The sequence below is a fragment of the Panicum virgatum genome, chromosome 1K (genome assembly GCF_016808335.1).
Source record: "Panicum virgatum strain AP13 chromosome 1K, P.virgatum_v5, whole genome shotgun sequence".
NCBI classification, from domain to species: domain Eukaryota; kingdom Viridiplantae; phylum Streptophyta; class Magnoliopsida; order Poales; family Poaceae; genus Panicum; species Panicum virgatum.
Genome location: NC_053136.1, coordinates 15,467,904 through 15,481,572, shown reverse-complemented (window position 1 = coordinate 15,481,572; position 13,669 = coordinate 15,467,904). Strand labels below are relative to the sequence as shown.

At 49.6% G+C, this 13,669-nt stretch overlaps 2 protein-coding genes across 3 annotated transcripts; one reads left to right on the top strand and one right to left on the bottom strand.

Moving 5' to 3' along the window:
- The first annotated feature begins 518 nt into the window (after positions 1-518).
- LOC120696993 lies at positions 519-6,031 on the top strand. Of its 2 annotated transcripts, none has more exons than XM_039980076.1 (3): positions 519-673; positions 2,157-2,225; positions 3,474-6,031. In XM_039980076.1, exon 3 carries the CDS (start codon positions 3,743-3,745, stop codon positions 5,642-5,644), a length of 1,902 nt encoding a protein of 633 aa, XP_039836010.1. In that variant the 5' UTR covers positions 519-673; positions 2,157-2,225; positions 3,474-3,742; the 3' UTR covers positions 5,645-6,031. The 2 variants fall into 2 exon arrangements, with proteins under 2 accessions (XP_039836010.1, XP_039836018.1); XM_039980084.1 differs by lacking the exon at positions 519-673 and adding an exon at positions 741-997.
- A 1,138-nt stretch (positions 6,032-7,169) lies between these two features.
- Positions 7,170-7,994, bottom strand: LOC120696982. Its single transcript, XM_039980067.1, has one exon. It carries the CDS (start codon positions 7,896-7,898, stop codon positions 7,608-7,610), a length of 291 nt encoding a protein of 96 aa, XP_039836001.1. The 5' UTR covers positions 7,899-7,994; the 3' UTR covers positions 7,170-7,607.
- Between the last annotated feature and the right edge of the window lie 5,675 nt (positions 7,995-13,669).

Sequence of the window (13,669 nt, the reverse complement as noted above, 5' to 3'; positions counted from 1 at the left end):
CTTCAGCACCTGCATCATGTGATCGGGCATCATCGATGTTGTCCTACTTTACTTTTCTTTGTACGGAGCAAAATAACAAGTTTATAAATTATAGCTGAACCAATAGATGATGCGTGAGTTGAAAGTATTGCTCAGCGAGTTAGGAGAAAGATAGCACGTACGTAGTATACATTGTTTGTCTTTGATAAAAGTTAACAAACACTGATTCACATCGTACTTTTACCTCCTCCATCATAACTCATAACAATAGTTCTGTCTTTTGACAATCACCTCATCCGACATTTATTTTTCTAGTACGGTTTGACATCCATGACAAATAAATTTCCGTGAGAAAGCTTCTTTAGAATGGCGCAATGTGCAATTAGAAGTACCACGAGGGTCTTTCCTGCTAAAACCCAAACAAACTTGGCATCACGCGCCCCAACCCAAGGGCATGACGAAACGAAAAGTGGCTTTTCCATTATCGCCCCCGCACGAATCCCGAAATTGCCCCCGACCGCCTGGCTGGCCTCAGCATCTCCCGTTCTGTGCCCTCTCTGCTCCATTTCTCCCCGTCCGGCTCCTGCGTCCGCATCGCATCACCCACCACCGCCTCTCGCTTTCCTCCGCCTCCCTCCCGCTGCGTCCCCGAGGCGCGGGCGACGGCGACGACGCGAACCCCGCCGCCGCCTAGGTATCTCCCACCCCACCCCTCCCCTCCCCCTTCTCTCCCCTCCCCCGACCTCGGGGCGCGCGCTGCCTCGCGGGCGCCGCCGCCGTATTCCACGGACGATTTCGTTTTCGTTCTCGTCCGTTTCGTTTGCACCACCCAGCGAGGCTCGCGCGGAAATTTCTCGCTGCTGCCCCGGCGATTTCCCCGGTGCTCGCTTTACGATATTTAATTGGGATTCCCTCCCGCGGGGGTGGGTGATGCTGCTGCTATTTAAGTTCGTGGTGGGCAGCACGTTGATCCTTCCCCGGCTCCGGCGCAGTGACCCGGAGAGGTGCAAGGTGGAAGGTTAGTATGGCGTTCTAGCTCTGTTGCCTTTGTAGTGAGTGAGCCCAACCTTCGGTTGTCGGCGGCGCTTCCGGTTACTGAATTCTTTTGCACCCCGGAGTTGCGAGATGCGTTCATTTTTTTTGTTAGCTCAACCCGTGTTCCTGCGGTTCATGAAGCGCGCGCTCGGGATTGGACGGCTTTTGGTGGAGATGCCTTGAGCTCCGTTCCGCCGCGACGCTGTTCTTATATCGAGGGACGGTACTGGGTCAGATCTTGGGTGGTGTCCGGGCATAGGTGAGACCGTGAGAGGAGAGGAGCCTGCATCGAGCTCGAGCTTCTGTCTGGTTTTGTGGGTTCATATAAGCACTGAATAGATATGATCAATCCGTTATGTGAAACCATATTCTGTCACAGCCTTGAAGCAGAGTCTGCCGCTGAATTGTAAATTGCTATCTAGTGTTTAGTAGTAAAATGTATGGAGAAGAAGGAATAAATATCCTTTACGATGTTTGTGCTTGATAAAAACAATACTAATGACCTATAAAGTAACAGCTGTGAGAAGTATATTTGCAAGAAGCTATATTTGGCTTCAGTTTGGGGCCCTAGTTTGTTTATAGAATAGTTTCGGACCCTAGTTGGATCAGTCATGGCTAGGTATATGATATTGCTTGTACATTTTCTACAATTGTCGTAACTAAAATTTCGCACACTGATATAGTCCTCTTTTTTGCCTTTCAATGGTTGTTTTTTTACAAGTTCTATGGTGTAAAAGGCTGTTTCCTTTGACTTTTCCTATCCTGTGAATCTTCTGACCCCCCCCCCCCCTCTTTCATAGTTTACATTTTTTAGAATATTCTTTCATCATTGTGGCTTTTGCTCATGAAAGGCCTGTGAGGGTATTCTGTAGACACTATTTAAAATTTATCTTGATAGTTTTCTCTGGATAATTGGAACAGATTCCATTTTGCTTGTTGAGAATGAGAGGAATCTAGAATATTCTAGCCCTACATTAGTATGGTCCTTGTGGAAAAAATAACGCAGTCCTACGACCCATTGCAGATATATGCTGGTTCTTTCCTTTTGTTGTGATCAAGACATGCTAATATTCTTGTTCCTGATATAAAGTTGCAGACTGGCATGCATGATGAGATTTTGGCTTCTGGATTCGCTTTTGCAGGCACAGTTGCTGAGCATTTGGGTAGTCAGCTATAAGCATATCTGGCCTACTGTTGTTTGATTCGCACTGGTAAGGCCCGTATGCTTCAAATTGTGCCACTGAATATTCTTATAGCAAAACTTGGTCCAGTCCTTAGTATATTATGTGCAATTGTACAGTGCCTGTAGGTTTTGTCTTGTCCTATAATTGTTTCAAAGTTCAAACTAGCAGTGACTCAACTCCCAGAGCTTGGTCGTTTAACTTTCTGGCTTTCTTTATCATTACATTGCTTGTTGCGATTTTTATTTTCAATTGTTAAACTGTTTCAGCCACACTGGGTGGACACTCAGTAAACACTTTCTACTACTTAGGACATTTGGGATTTTAGTTACTAAGTAACATTGCCAATTTACTTTAGCTAATTTGCAGATACTGTTTCGAAAAAATCTGGACAAAAGTAGGGAACAGAGATGGAGTTGGGAGATTTTTAAGTTTTAACCCATCGTCACTTGATGATAAAGACATCAAATCCCTACCTTATATAGAGCTACTATGTGCAAAACCCCAAGAAGATATTACAATGCTAGATTGGAATACAGCAGAATGAAATAATTAGAAATAGAACTAATCGTTCCTAACCCGTCTTCTCTGTAAAGTGCAAAGTAGGCACTGTTTCTGGTCCTGTGTAATTGCTGCTGCCTCACACTGCCTTGAACTCCTGTGGTTCAGATATACTTAAGTGAAGACTGAAGAGTGTTGTTGAAGCCTTAGAGATATTAGTTTACATATGAGGGCATTTGCTCGATGATTTAAATGAAAATGGTCCTTCTATCATGTCTCAATGCCTTATTATAGACATAGAGGGCTACACAACTTGAACTAAGTAAACAAGTTGCTACCCAGAATGAGCTAGCCTGTTTCACTTTCTGTCTTTCTGTTTGTTTCTGTTATGCTATTTTGTTAGCCAAGCCACTGTTGTGTCATTCACTTATGAGATATGTTATCAGACACTGGTGTCTTCATCCTCTCCGGGCACGATTAGAATTCATCAATCTTGTTATGTTGGCTATGTAGTATGAATTCCATCGTGTCTTTTTATTGCTGAATTCTGGTTGAGCAGTAAATGTAAGATTGTGTTTTCATATGTCAGACTTTCTTCCCTTTAATTATGTCAATGGCATAGGTGAAGAGTCAGCATTCATCATGGATATGGACAGAATGCCATAAAAAACTATGATTTTTTTTTGTATTTTTTACAGTATCTATATTATTTTTCTGTCTTCATAATTATTTTACCTCAGGCACTTATCTCACCTGTGTTCTGTTAACTGCTTGCAGAACTTTGGTCACTTCGTTGGATGAAAGTGTTTATTGGTTATTCACGGGTCTAAATTGTCACCTCTTCGTGATTAAGTAGCATCATTTCACATACAGCACTGGGAAATGGATCGTAGAGATACTTCAGGGTTTGTTAGTGGAGGATGCGAAGATGTTGAGGCCTGCTAATTTCTCTAGGTTTTCTAACTTCGTAGGTTTGTTGACAATTATTTAACCCGGAAGTGAGGCCAGCTGGTACTTTCTCATAAGTTTGGTGGACTGTAGGAGCAATGGAACCCAGACATGGGCATTCAGCATTCACCATAAGTTTCTCAAATCCAAATGGCTTTGTGAATCAGCATACTGTGGTTCCAGCAGCCAGTCATCCAGCACCTGGTTCTAGCCAACCTGATGTGCTTGCTCCGAGAGGTTACAAGAGAAAGTTGACTGAATTGGCTCTAGGTCTGGGCGACTCATCAAGCTCAGATAGCAGCCGGCAGAGCATGGGTACTGGCTGCACTGTTTCTTCTGCCAGGGGAAGTGACGATGGCTCATGTATGGACTATGACATAAATTTTCAGTTATCTCTTGGCAATGAGGGTACTTCCATGCTGCATAAACAGGCTTGTGATTCTAGGAGGGCTTTTGAGAAGCCTGGTTTGGATCTCAAGTTATCTTTGGCACCATCTCAATCTGGGGTAACTGATACAGACCTGATTAGAACCACTGCACTTCAGGACACATTTGTGCATCCACGTATTATGGCTTTAGTGCCAACAGTTGATGAAGGATCTACATCTGCTCGACGTCCATATGGAGGCATGGTGCTTTCTTTTCTTAACCAGGCTGAACAATTGACAGGGTTTTCTCTGAGCCAAGCATTTCCAGTGAGCTCTAATCAGATTCAAGCTCCAGCTCCTCCACCACCAACAGTGGTCCAACAGCCGAAAAGTCCAGCAGCCTATTCTTCCGGGTTTGTCCATTCGCAGCAGCGCAGCAGCAGCACAAAGGTTTGTTCATACCCAGGATGTATAAAAGGAGCCAGAGGTTCATCAGGGCGGTGCATTGCCCATGGTGGGGGTAGAAGGTGCCAAAAGGAAGGCTGCAACAAAGGAGCAGAGGGCAAGACTATTTTTTGTAAAGCTCATGGAGGGGGGAGGCGTTGCAGCTATCTTGGATGCACCAAGAGCGCTGAAGGCCGTACTGATTACTGCATAGCACACGGCGGTGGCCGGCGTTGCAGTCATGAAGGATGCAAAAGAGCAGCACGAGGGAAATCCGGCCGCTGTATCAAGCATGGTGGCGGGAAGAGGTGCCAAAAGCCAAACTGCACAAAGAGTGCTGAAGGGCGGTCAGGCATGTGCATCGCTCACGGAGGTGGTCGCCGCTGTCAGCATACTGGTTGTGGTAAGGGAGCTCAGGGCAGCACTAATTTTTGCAAAGCTCACGGTGGTGGAAAGAGATGCACACACCCCGATTGTCCCAAGGGAGCAGAGGGGAGCACACCATTCTGCAAGGGCCATGGAGGTGGCAAACGCTGTTCAGCTGAAGGTTGCACGAAGAGTGTGCATGGCGGGACCCAATTCTGTGTCGCGCATGGAGGAGGCAAGCGGTGCGTAGTAGAAGGTTGCAAGAAGAGTGCAAGAGGCCGCACCGACCGATGTGTTGGTCACGGTGGGGGTAAGCGATGCCAGTCCACCGGCTGTGATAAGAGTGCGCAGGGAAGCACTGATTTCTGCAAGGCGCACGGCGGAGGCAGGCGTTGCTTGTGGGGGCATCCGGGTTCAGACCTCGGATCCGGTAGCACTCCTTGTGACCGCCTTGGAAGAGGCAAAAAGGGCCTGTGCGATCATCACAACCCGCTGGTGAACGACAACAGCGTCCATGGGGGCGTCTCATTTGGTGTTTTCAGTATGGTCAGCGATGCCCTTTCTCACGGAGCTAGTCCTCCAAGCATTGGAACAAGCATGCACAGCTTCTTCCTGCACCCAGCAGAGGCTCCTCGCCGTGCACCAGCCTCAGCCCATGAGGGCCGTGTGCATGGTGGTAACTTTATGCCCATGCTTGGTGGTGTGAGCCTAGGGAAGAAACCCACCAACGATTGTGATGCTAGCACCTCCGCAACCCTCAACTGGAAATCTTCAGGTGACATGGCAAAACCTAGCAGCTCTGCACGGCGCAGCTGGCTGTAATGCCTGAGTTCCTTTGAGCCCTCCATCTCGATTTGCTCCTTCGCTTCATCTTGAAGTGCCTCCTGTGTCCTCTGGTGTGAATCCTGTGTATGGTGTGATTATGTGTGAACTGTCTGTGTGATAATTGGTCAGGGACTGCTTTGTTGATCGTTTCCTTGGTCGTGCGTGCTTTGTAAGTGGTGTGGTCGTGTGTGCTCTGTAGTAGTCGTGTTGTATGAGTTGTGTAGAGGAACCCCTCATCATGATATAAATAGAGGGAGGTTGCATTAATATAAGCGAAGTGTGAATTATATGTACTCCTTTCAAGAACCGTTATGCTTTCTTTCCATTTTTGTATGATTGTGAACACACAAGATTAGTCTTGTGGGTGGTTCCCCTGTTGATTCATCTTTGGGAAGCAGTGTGTGAATTATCTATGAAACTTTTGTTCTCTGTCTGAAGTAAGAAACTTCGATGACACTACACCTATGGTGCATAGCAGTTTCTTTTCCGCCATCTTGTTTGCGCATTACGATTTTGCATGTTTGTTCCTGTAAGAGTAAGACGTATGGATCGTGCTTGTCAGACAATAGTTGGTTTAGGGGCTCAATCGAGATAGTTTCCTGTTTATTTGGAGGCGGCATGTTTGTAACACCTTAACATGGTAATCGTGTTCTCCCCCCAAAAAAAAAAGGAAAAAAGAAAAAAAAAACATGCCAATCATGTTACAAGAAGATGAACCAAGAATTGTGACAGCTTTAAAATTTCAGAACCAAGCCTCTCTGCTTCACTGCTTGCACGCAAAGCTTTGTCTCAGCCTATCGATCAAGATGGGCATATTGGCTCAATTGCAGAAACCTGAATGAATCATTCTCTCTGAAACCACTGATAGGATAGGTTGCCTGCAAACACGTAATTGGCCGGGCAATCCATGCGGTGCTGCTAAACATACCTGATCCTTGTGACTGCAAGCTTAGGCGAGCACGCCTCTTGATTTGATCCGTGAACGCGACCGCAGTGACATGCCATCTGCGCAGCATGCTTCCGCAGTTCCGCTGACCCTGCTCGCCGCGTCCACACCAACAGCTAGGATCCCGCCGCTATCAATCAGAGGTCAGGCGTTCAGAAGCACATAAACAGTCTGAACCTGAATGATTCTTGGTGATAAAAATGACAGGCTTATTTGCAAATTAAGAATTTATAAAGTACTAATTAAGACGACCTACTTACTATACTATACGTTTAGGATCACAAGCAGCAGGTCTGTGATGGGTTTCGTTTCGACACAGACCTGGTGATTTCTCTAGAAACCACGCAGAGTTCGTTGGTCGAACTTGATTGGCGACAGCGAACTGCTAGCCTAAGCCGATGCTGCAAGAACATTCTGGATGTTCTCCGGAACACGAGGCCCCCCTGTTGTGCCTTCGTGTTTGGCAGCAAGCAACGGCCGAACGTGATTTGAGAACACGTGAAGCCCAGGTGACCAATAATTCTAGTAGAATCTCAATGCTAGAACAGGTAAACAAGACGACAACAGCCTGTGATATTTTACGTAAACTATGTTAATGTAGAAACAAACAGGGCTTGCCTAATCAAAATTTGGTCGACTAATAATCATCATGCATAGTACATTAATGCAGCGGACATGCGAATATTGCAGTCACAATTACTACCACGGCAACTTCTTTCCATACATAGCTGTTCAGGGATAATACTCTAGTAACTCTCTTAGTATTACCACATACAGTTCGATGCACGCGAGCTGATATCAGGGAGATCAGCGAAATAATTATTTCATCACGATGATAACATAGTTCCGCCGGAGATTCGATCACGGGACGACAAACACGTTCATACTCACTCCTGCGAGAATCATCAATATCGGGGGAGAATCTCGATCCATCCATGCATGCTTCAACGATCCGGGACGACGACGACGACGACGACGACGACGACGGCGCCAACGACAACGCAGCGATGATCATCAGTACTGGTCGGGCCAGAGGAAGGCGCCCATGGCGAACTCCCGCTTGGCGCGGAGGTCGCCGGCGACGGGGAGGCCGTACTCGCGCAGCAGGCAGTCCACGTGCCACTCCGGCATCGCCTCGTAGTCCGCCCTCTTGTACCGCGGGTAGTGCAGCGGCATCCGGAAGAACCCGTCGCCGCCGCCGCCCTGCTGCTGCTCGCCGGCCGCCGCCGCCGCCGCGGGCATGCCTGCCTTGGGGTGCTGCTGCTGCTGCTGCAGGGTCACCATGCTAGGTCCCAGAGAGCCCATGCTTCTTGGCAGCAGGAGCTCCCGGCTGGCCTGCAGGGTTGGCTCGGATGCTACGATTGCTGGGGCTTGTAGTTTGTTTCCTCCGAACTGGCAGGTGGTTTGTTGAAGCAGGGCGCTCGTCTGAGCCGGGGTATTTATAGAGGTAGGATTCTGATGGAAAAACGCGGATCCTACGGTTAGGTCTGACAGGATTTTATTTTCCTCCCTTCCAGTTAAAAAAAAACTAGGCCGCCCATCTATAATCGGCATCATAGTGCTGCGGACACGTGCAGCCTCAGATGATCATATAGAAACATACTGCATGATTGCCGAATGAATCGTGGTGCTACGCTCGGTGGCGTGAGAGGAAACCGGCCGGGCGGCGTGCAGTGTGATCGCATCGCATCGCGACGGCGGCATCCACCCTGCTCTCCCTCCGCACATTCCGACCGCCGCATGGACTCGCCCACTTGCAACCTGAGGAACGAGATTACTCTATCCTATTTGTGATGAGTGAATTATCAACCATGTGGTGTGATCGTGCGCTTGATCTTTGGATTGCAGGTATACGGGCGTCGAGTGTCGACGGAGAGCTGCCGTGGAGGTGCTGTGGCCGATGGACCGTGCGGTGGACGGCGGTGAAGGGCAGCCAGGACCGGAGCTCGGACCGGGCGGCAGCTGTGGCGTCCACTCCTGGATCGAGGGCGCAAGCGGCGACGGAAGACGGGTTTCTTGGTTTGCGCCACAAAACCAAGGAGGCGGACGGCGGTTGAAGACGCCAAGTCGTGGAGGCACGGGCGTCGGTCTCGGGACTGACGGAGGCGACGGGCGTCGACGGCATCTAGGGCCTCGCTGCGGGCGAGGAGTTGACGGGCGTCGGGCGGCGTCTAGGGGCGTCAGAAGGCCGAGGAGGGAACGGCGTCTAGGGACACGGCGCGGAGGCGGGAATCTTCCCGCGCGTGAGGTTTTGGCGGTTTTCTCAAAACCGGCCACCTACCCGGGTTTCGCGGACCCTCCAAAACCGCGGACTGGATCTTCACCAAGACGGCGGCATCGCGGAGAAGACTTCGTTTCGAAGAAAGAATCTCGGACGTCGGATGAGATCGTGTACAGGGGGTGCTGCAGGCCAACCGGTCTGACCGGTCCCGCGGGTATAAATACCCCTTCACTTGTGTTAGGTCAAGAGCGGCTTTTTTATTATGTCCGTGTATTCTTTGTTTCCCCAGGCCGCCGCCTCTATGTTCCTCTCTCCCTGTTCATCTCTTTAGGGTAGATTTGAATGTTGTTTGTGTGAGAACTCTTATGGATTTGATTGGGAAAGGAGGCCCTAACCTCCTCGTGCCCTCTGGGCGGTTTGAATCAATCCATCTCCTCGTTTTGTGTCTTGTTTGATGAAATTTCGATTTCGTTTTTGGTGCACTTGATTGCGAGGAGTCCACGAGTTTTTTTTCTGTGATTCCCGTGCTTCTAACCCTGTCCTAACCCCTCTGGAATCACTGGCGTGTTCGAATTCGATTTCTTGAGTTCTTGAGAAAACCTCAATCCCTTTTGATCTCCCCCATAATTCTCAAGATTCGTTGATCTTTAGGACGAGATCTTTTGGGGATATGTTCACGGGGTAGGGGCGAAGCTATCCCCCAAGTTTCATCGATTTTCGTGGTCATTTGGTTGAGATTCATCATTTGAATCCAAGTTTTCGGGGGTTTTCTGGGTGCCACCGGTCAGACCGGTAGGCAAGACCGGTCAGACCGGTCTGGTAGTTCTTGAACAGTTGTGACCGGTCAGACCGGTCCTGTGCACCGGTCAGACCGGTCCAGGCAGATCAGTTCTGCAGTTTTTCCGATTTGCTTCCGATTTGCTTCGTGGTTTCGCTTGCTCGTTCGAGGCCTTTTGTGTTGGTTTAGCTTTTCAATAGCTATTCCAAACTTTGGTCAGAATGTTTGAGGGCTTGGGCGTTTTTGGGACATAGGCCGACGATTCGAATTTCGAAGAAATTTTGATCGGCTCCCATTCACCCCCCTCTAGTCGCCGGCTTCGGTCCTTCAATTGGTATCAGAGCTTGGTTGAGGTTTTCAGTACCTTAACCGGTTCGAAACCACTTGGCGACCATGTCGAGTCTTGGTAAGATCCCGGTGTTTTCCGGCGAGGACTATGCCTACTGGAAGGTTTGCATGAGAGCCTTCTTACAGAGCATGGGAGCCGAGGTCTGGGAAATTACCAAGAACCAGCTTTACGAGGTGTTGGCTGTTCGGACCACGCCTCTTCAGGTGACCCAGCACGAGGCTAACGCCAAGGCCGTCAATGCCTTGTTCGCTCTCGTTTCTCATGCGGAGTTCTTACGCGTCCAGGGTTTTTTAGAAAGCCCACAAAATTTGGACGTGCCTTGAGAACTACCACGAGGGTACACCTCAGGTGAAGGCCAGACTGTTCGAGACTCACCGGCGTGAGTACGAGAACTTCACACAGGAGCCGGGTGAGAGCATTGACCTGATGTTCAGTCATTTTCAGTCGATTGTGAACAAGGTCAATGCGAACAGATCTGCTGGTGCCCTTGAGTACACAGAGCACGAGAAGGCTCTCAAGTTGCTCTACGCACTTGACCGCTCTGTGTGGGATCTCAAGGTGAACACGATCATTGAGTCTGCAGGCTATGAGACTCTGACCGTGAACGAGCTTTTCAGCAACCTCAAGGCCACGGAGGTGGATAACCAGACACGAGCCAAGCTCAATGGTACCCCTCCTTCCAAGAGCGTCGCTCTTGTGACTGGCCCAGGTGGATCGAGCTCTAACGCTAACTCTACTCTTGGCTTTTCTCTTGTCTCTTTGCCTTCTGTTTCAGATGAGCAGCTGGAGACGCTGGGCGATGACGACTTGTGCCTTCTCATCAGCAAGTTCCAGCGCGTCTACCACAACAGCCAGAGGAAGAAGAACCCCGGGTGCTACAACTGCGGCGATCTGAACCACTTCATCGCCGATTGCCCCATGAAGTCCGGTAGTGGCCAGAATAACTCCTTCGACTACTACCGCCACCGCGACCGCGACGAGGGAGGCTCCAACAAGGAGCGTCGGCGCCACAAGCACCGCAGTCGTGACCGGGGAGGATGCTTCGACAAGGAGTCGCTCAAGAAGCGCTTCTAGTACAAGGCCAAGAAGCGGGAGAAGGCCTTCCTGGCGCAGCTCAGCGACCTCGACAAGAGCTCCGACACCGACCGCTCTTGTTCACCGACCTCCGACGACGACGACAAGAAAAAGAAGAAGCGGGACAAGGAAGCCACCGGCTTCATCGGCCTTTGCTTGGCGGCAGTCGGCGCAAGAGCTTCTGCACCATGGCGGGCGAAGCTGATGGTGCTCGTGCGTCTTCAGGTGGACATACTACACCGACGCACTCCGGCTCTTCTCCTGGATCCGAGAGCGATTCAGAGGTAAACTCCACGATCGACCTGTTTGATACAGATGTTAGGGAGTTGTACGCCGCTCTCGACAACTAGAAAAGACTGCTTAAGGAAGCAGCTAGAGAGCGTAGAAAGCTTAGGGCCGAGCTGGCTTGTGCTAGGGAGAAATCTAGTGAGGATGAGTGCGCTGACTGCATATCTCACATGAATGATCTTGTTGCTCTCCATACCAAGCATGATGAGAACGTCGCGAATTTAGATGTTGCTAAGACTTCGCTTTCTGACGTATCTCACGAGCTAGCCAAGGCCAAGCATGAGGTTGAACTTGTCAAGGACGCTCCCATTGTTAGTGATGTGCTTGAATGCGATAAGTGTCCTATCTTCAAGTCTGATCTAGCTTCTTTGCAGTCCAAGTTTGCTACTGTTGTTTGTGAACTAGAGGAGCTTAGATCTAGGCCTGTTTTGCTTGGTGCTTGTAAGGTTTGTCCCACGCTTAGGTCGGAGCTAGAGGAGAAGAACGCTTTGATCAAGTCTTTTGGAAAGACTAAGGTCGTAGAGTCTAGCCCACCTATTGACTGCTCTGTTTGCCCTGGTTTGATTGCTGATTTAGATAATCTTACGGTAGAGAAAGCCAACCTGGAGAATGAGAATACCTATCTTAGGGCGATTCTGAGTTGGGTTTCTAGCAGTGAGCCGCAGTTGGGCATGATGATTAAGCAGTTCAAGCGTGGTGATGGGTTTGGGGTCGGTTACACATACACGAAGTCAGACTTTGACAGGTTGTATGGTAAGATTGGCAAGGCTGCTGGAAACACTGCTAGCACGAGCACGCAGCCTTCACTTATTGACCCCGCGGATGGTGTGCTTAAAGAACCACCGAAAGCACCTCCGCAGAAGCAGGTTTGGGTTCCAAAGCCCAATGAGCTGAGGAATCCCCTCGACACGCTCCCTGCTGCCACAGCCCAGGTTGCCCAGAAGATGGGGGCTGCTCCTCCCCGTCCGTAGGCTAGTCCTCCACCTCCCAAGCGTGAGGTAAGGTACCACTGCGAGTTCTGTGACAGGGAAGGTCACCTGGAGTAGTTTTGCTTCAGGAGGAAACGGGCTGTGAGGAGAGAGCAGGAGAGACGGAACGCGGACATGTACTCTGTTCGTGTGCATGGTCCTCCTCGGTGTGGTAATAGGCGAGTTGCTAGGGCGCGCCGTGTAGTTGGAGGTCAGGGAGACGGTGGTTGTTACCGTGCTCCAGCGGGTGGTCGCTTTGCCGGTCGTGCTCCTGGTCGTTTTCAGTACGGCTATGGATCACGGGACCGAGGCTTTGGAGGAAGTCTTGAGGCTCCACGCTTTCCTCGCGGTGGTGTTCGTCAGTCATGCGGTAGACGGGACGGGGGATACGCTTTGTCTGGTTTTGCTAACCCTTCTGTAGAGCAAATGGCTCGACACTGGTTTGCTTCTCACTTTGCTAACCCCAGTGTTGAGATATTTGCTCACCCTTTGTCTCACTACTGATGTGCAGGTCGGAGGCTTGGAGAACAGGTGGATCATGGACTCTGGTTGTTCGCGCCATATGACCGGAAATGACAAATGGTTCTCCAGCCTCACCCCGATGCGCTCAAAGGAGTACATTGTGTTCGGGGATAATGGAAGAGGAAAGGTACGTGGACTTGGCGCTGTTCGAGTTTCTGATCGCTTTACCCTGAGAGAAGTTGCTTTGGTTTTGAATCTTGGTTTTAATTTGCTCTCTGTTTCGCAACTTCTTGATGAGGGGTTTGAGGTTCGCTTCAAGGAGGGCTATTCGCGTGTTTTGGATTCCAAGGGAGATTTGGTTTGCCGGATTACACCTTGCGATCGGGTTTTCTTGGTTGACTTCTCTGGAACTCCTTTTGGCCCTTTTCATTGCTTGATGGCTGGTCTTTCTTCTGATTTGTGGAAGTGGCATAGGAGACTTGGACATTTGAGCTTCGATTTGTTGTCGAGACTGAGCTCACTTGGCCTGATCCGAGGATTGCCCAGATTGAAGTTCGAAAAGGACCTTATTTGCCATCCGTGTCGCCACGGGAAGATGATTGCTACTTCACATCCACCTATTAATCAGGTGATGACCGCTCACCCTGGAGAGTTGCTACACATGGACACAGTTGGTCCTTCTAAGGTGATGTCTGTTGGTGGGAAGTGGTACGTGCTTGTGATTGTGGACGACTTTTCTCGCTATTTTTGGGTCTTTTTCATGAGAATCAAGGATGAGGCTTTCGAGTTTGTTCGAGACTTGATCTTGAGGTTGAAAAACGAGTTACCCCAGGCCATGAGAGCGATTCATAGTGACAATGGCACAGAATTCAAAAACGCTCGTTTTGACGCCTTTTGCAGTGATCAAGGGCTTGAACACCAGTATTCTTCTCCCTA

What these genes read in the sequence shown, in the direction of transcription:
- LOC120696993 (XM_039980076.1), top strand. Translation starts at nt 3,743, where the DNA reads ATGGAACCCAGACATGGGCATTCAGCATTCACCATAAGTTTCTCAAAT.
- LOC120696982 (XM_039980067.1), bottom strand. Translation starts at nt 7,898, where the DNA reads ATGGGCTCTCTGGGACCTAGCATGGTGACCCTGCAGCAGCAGCAGCAG.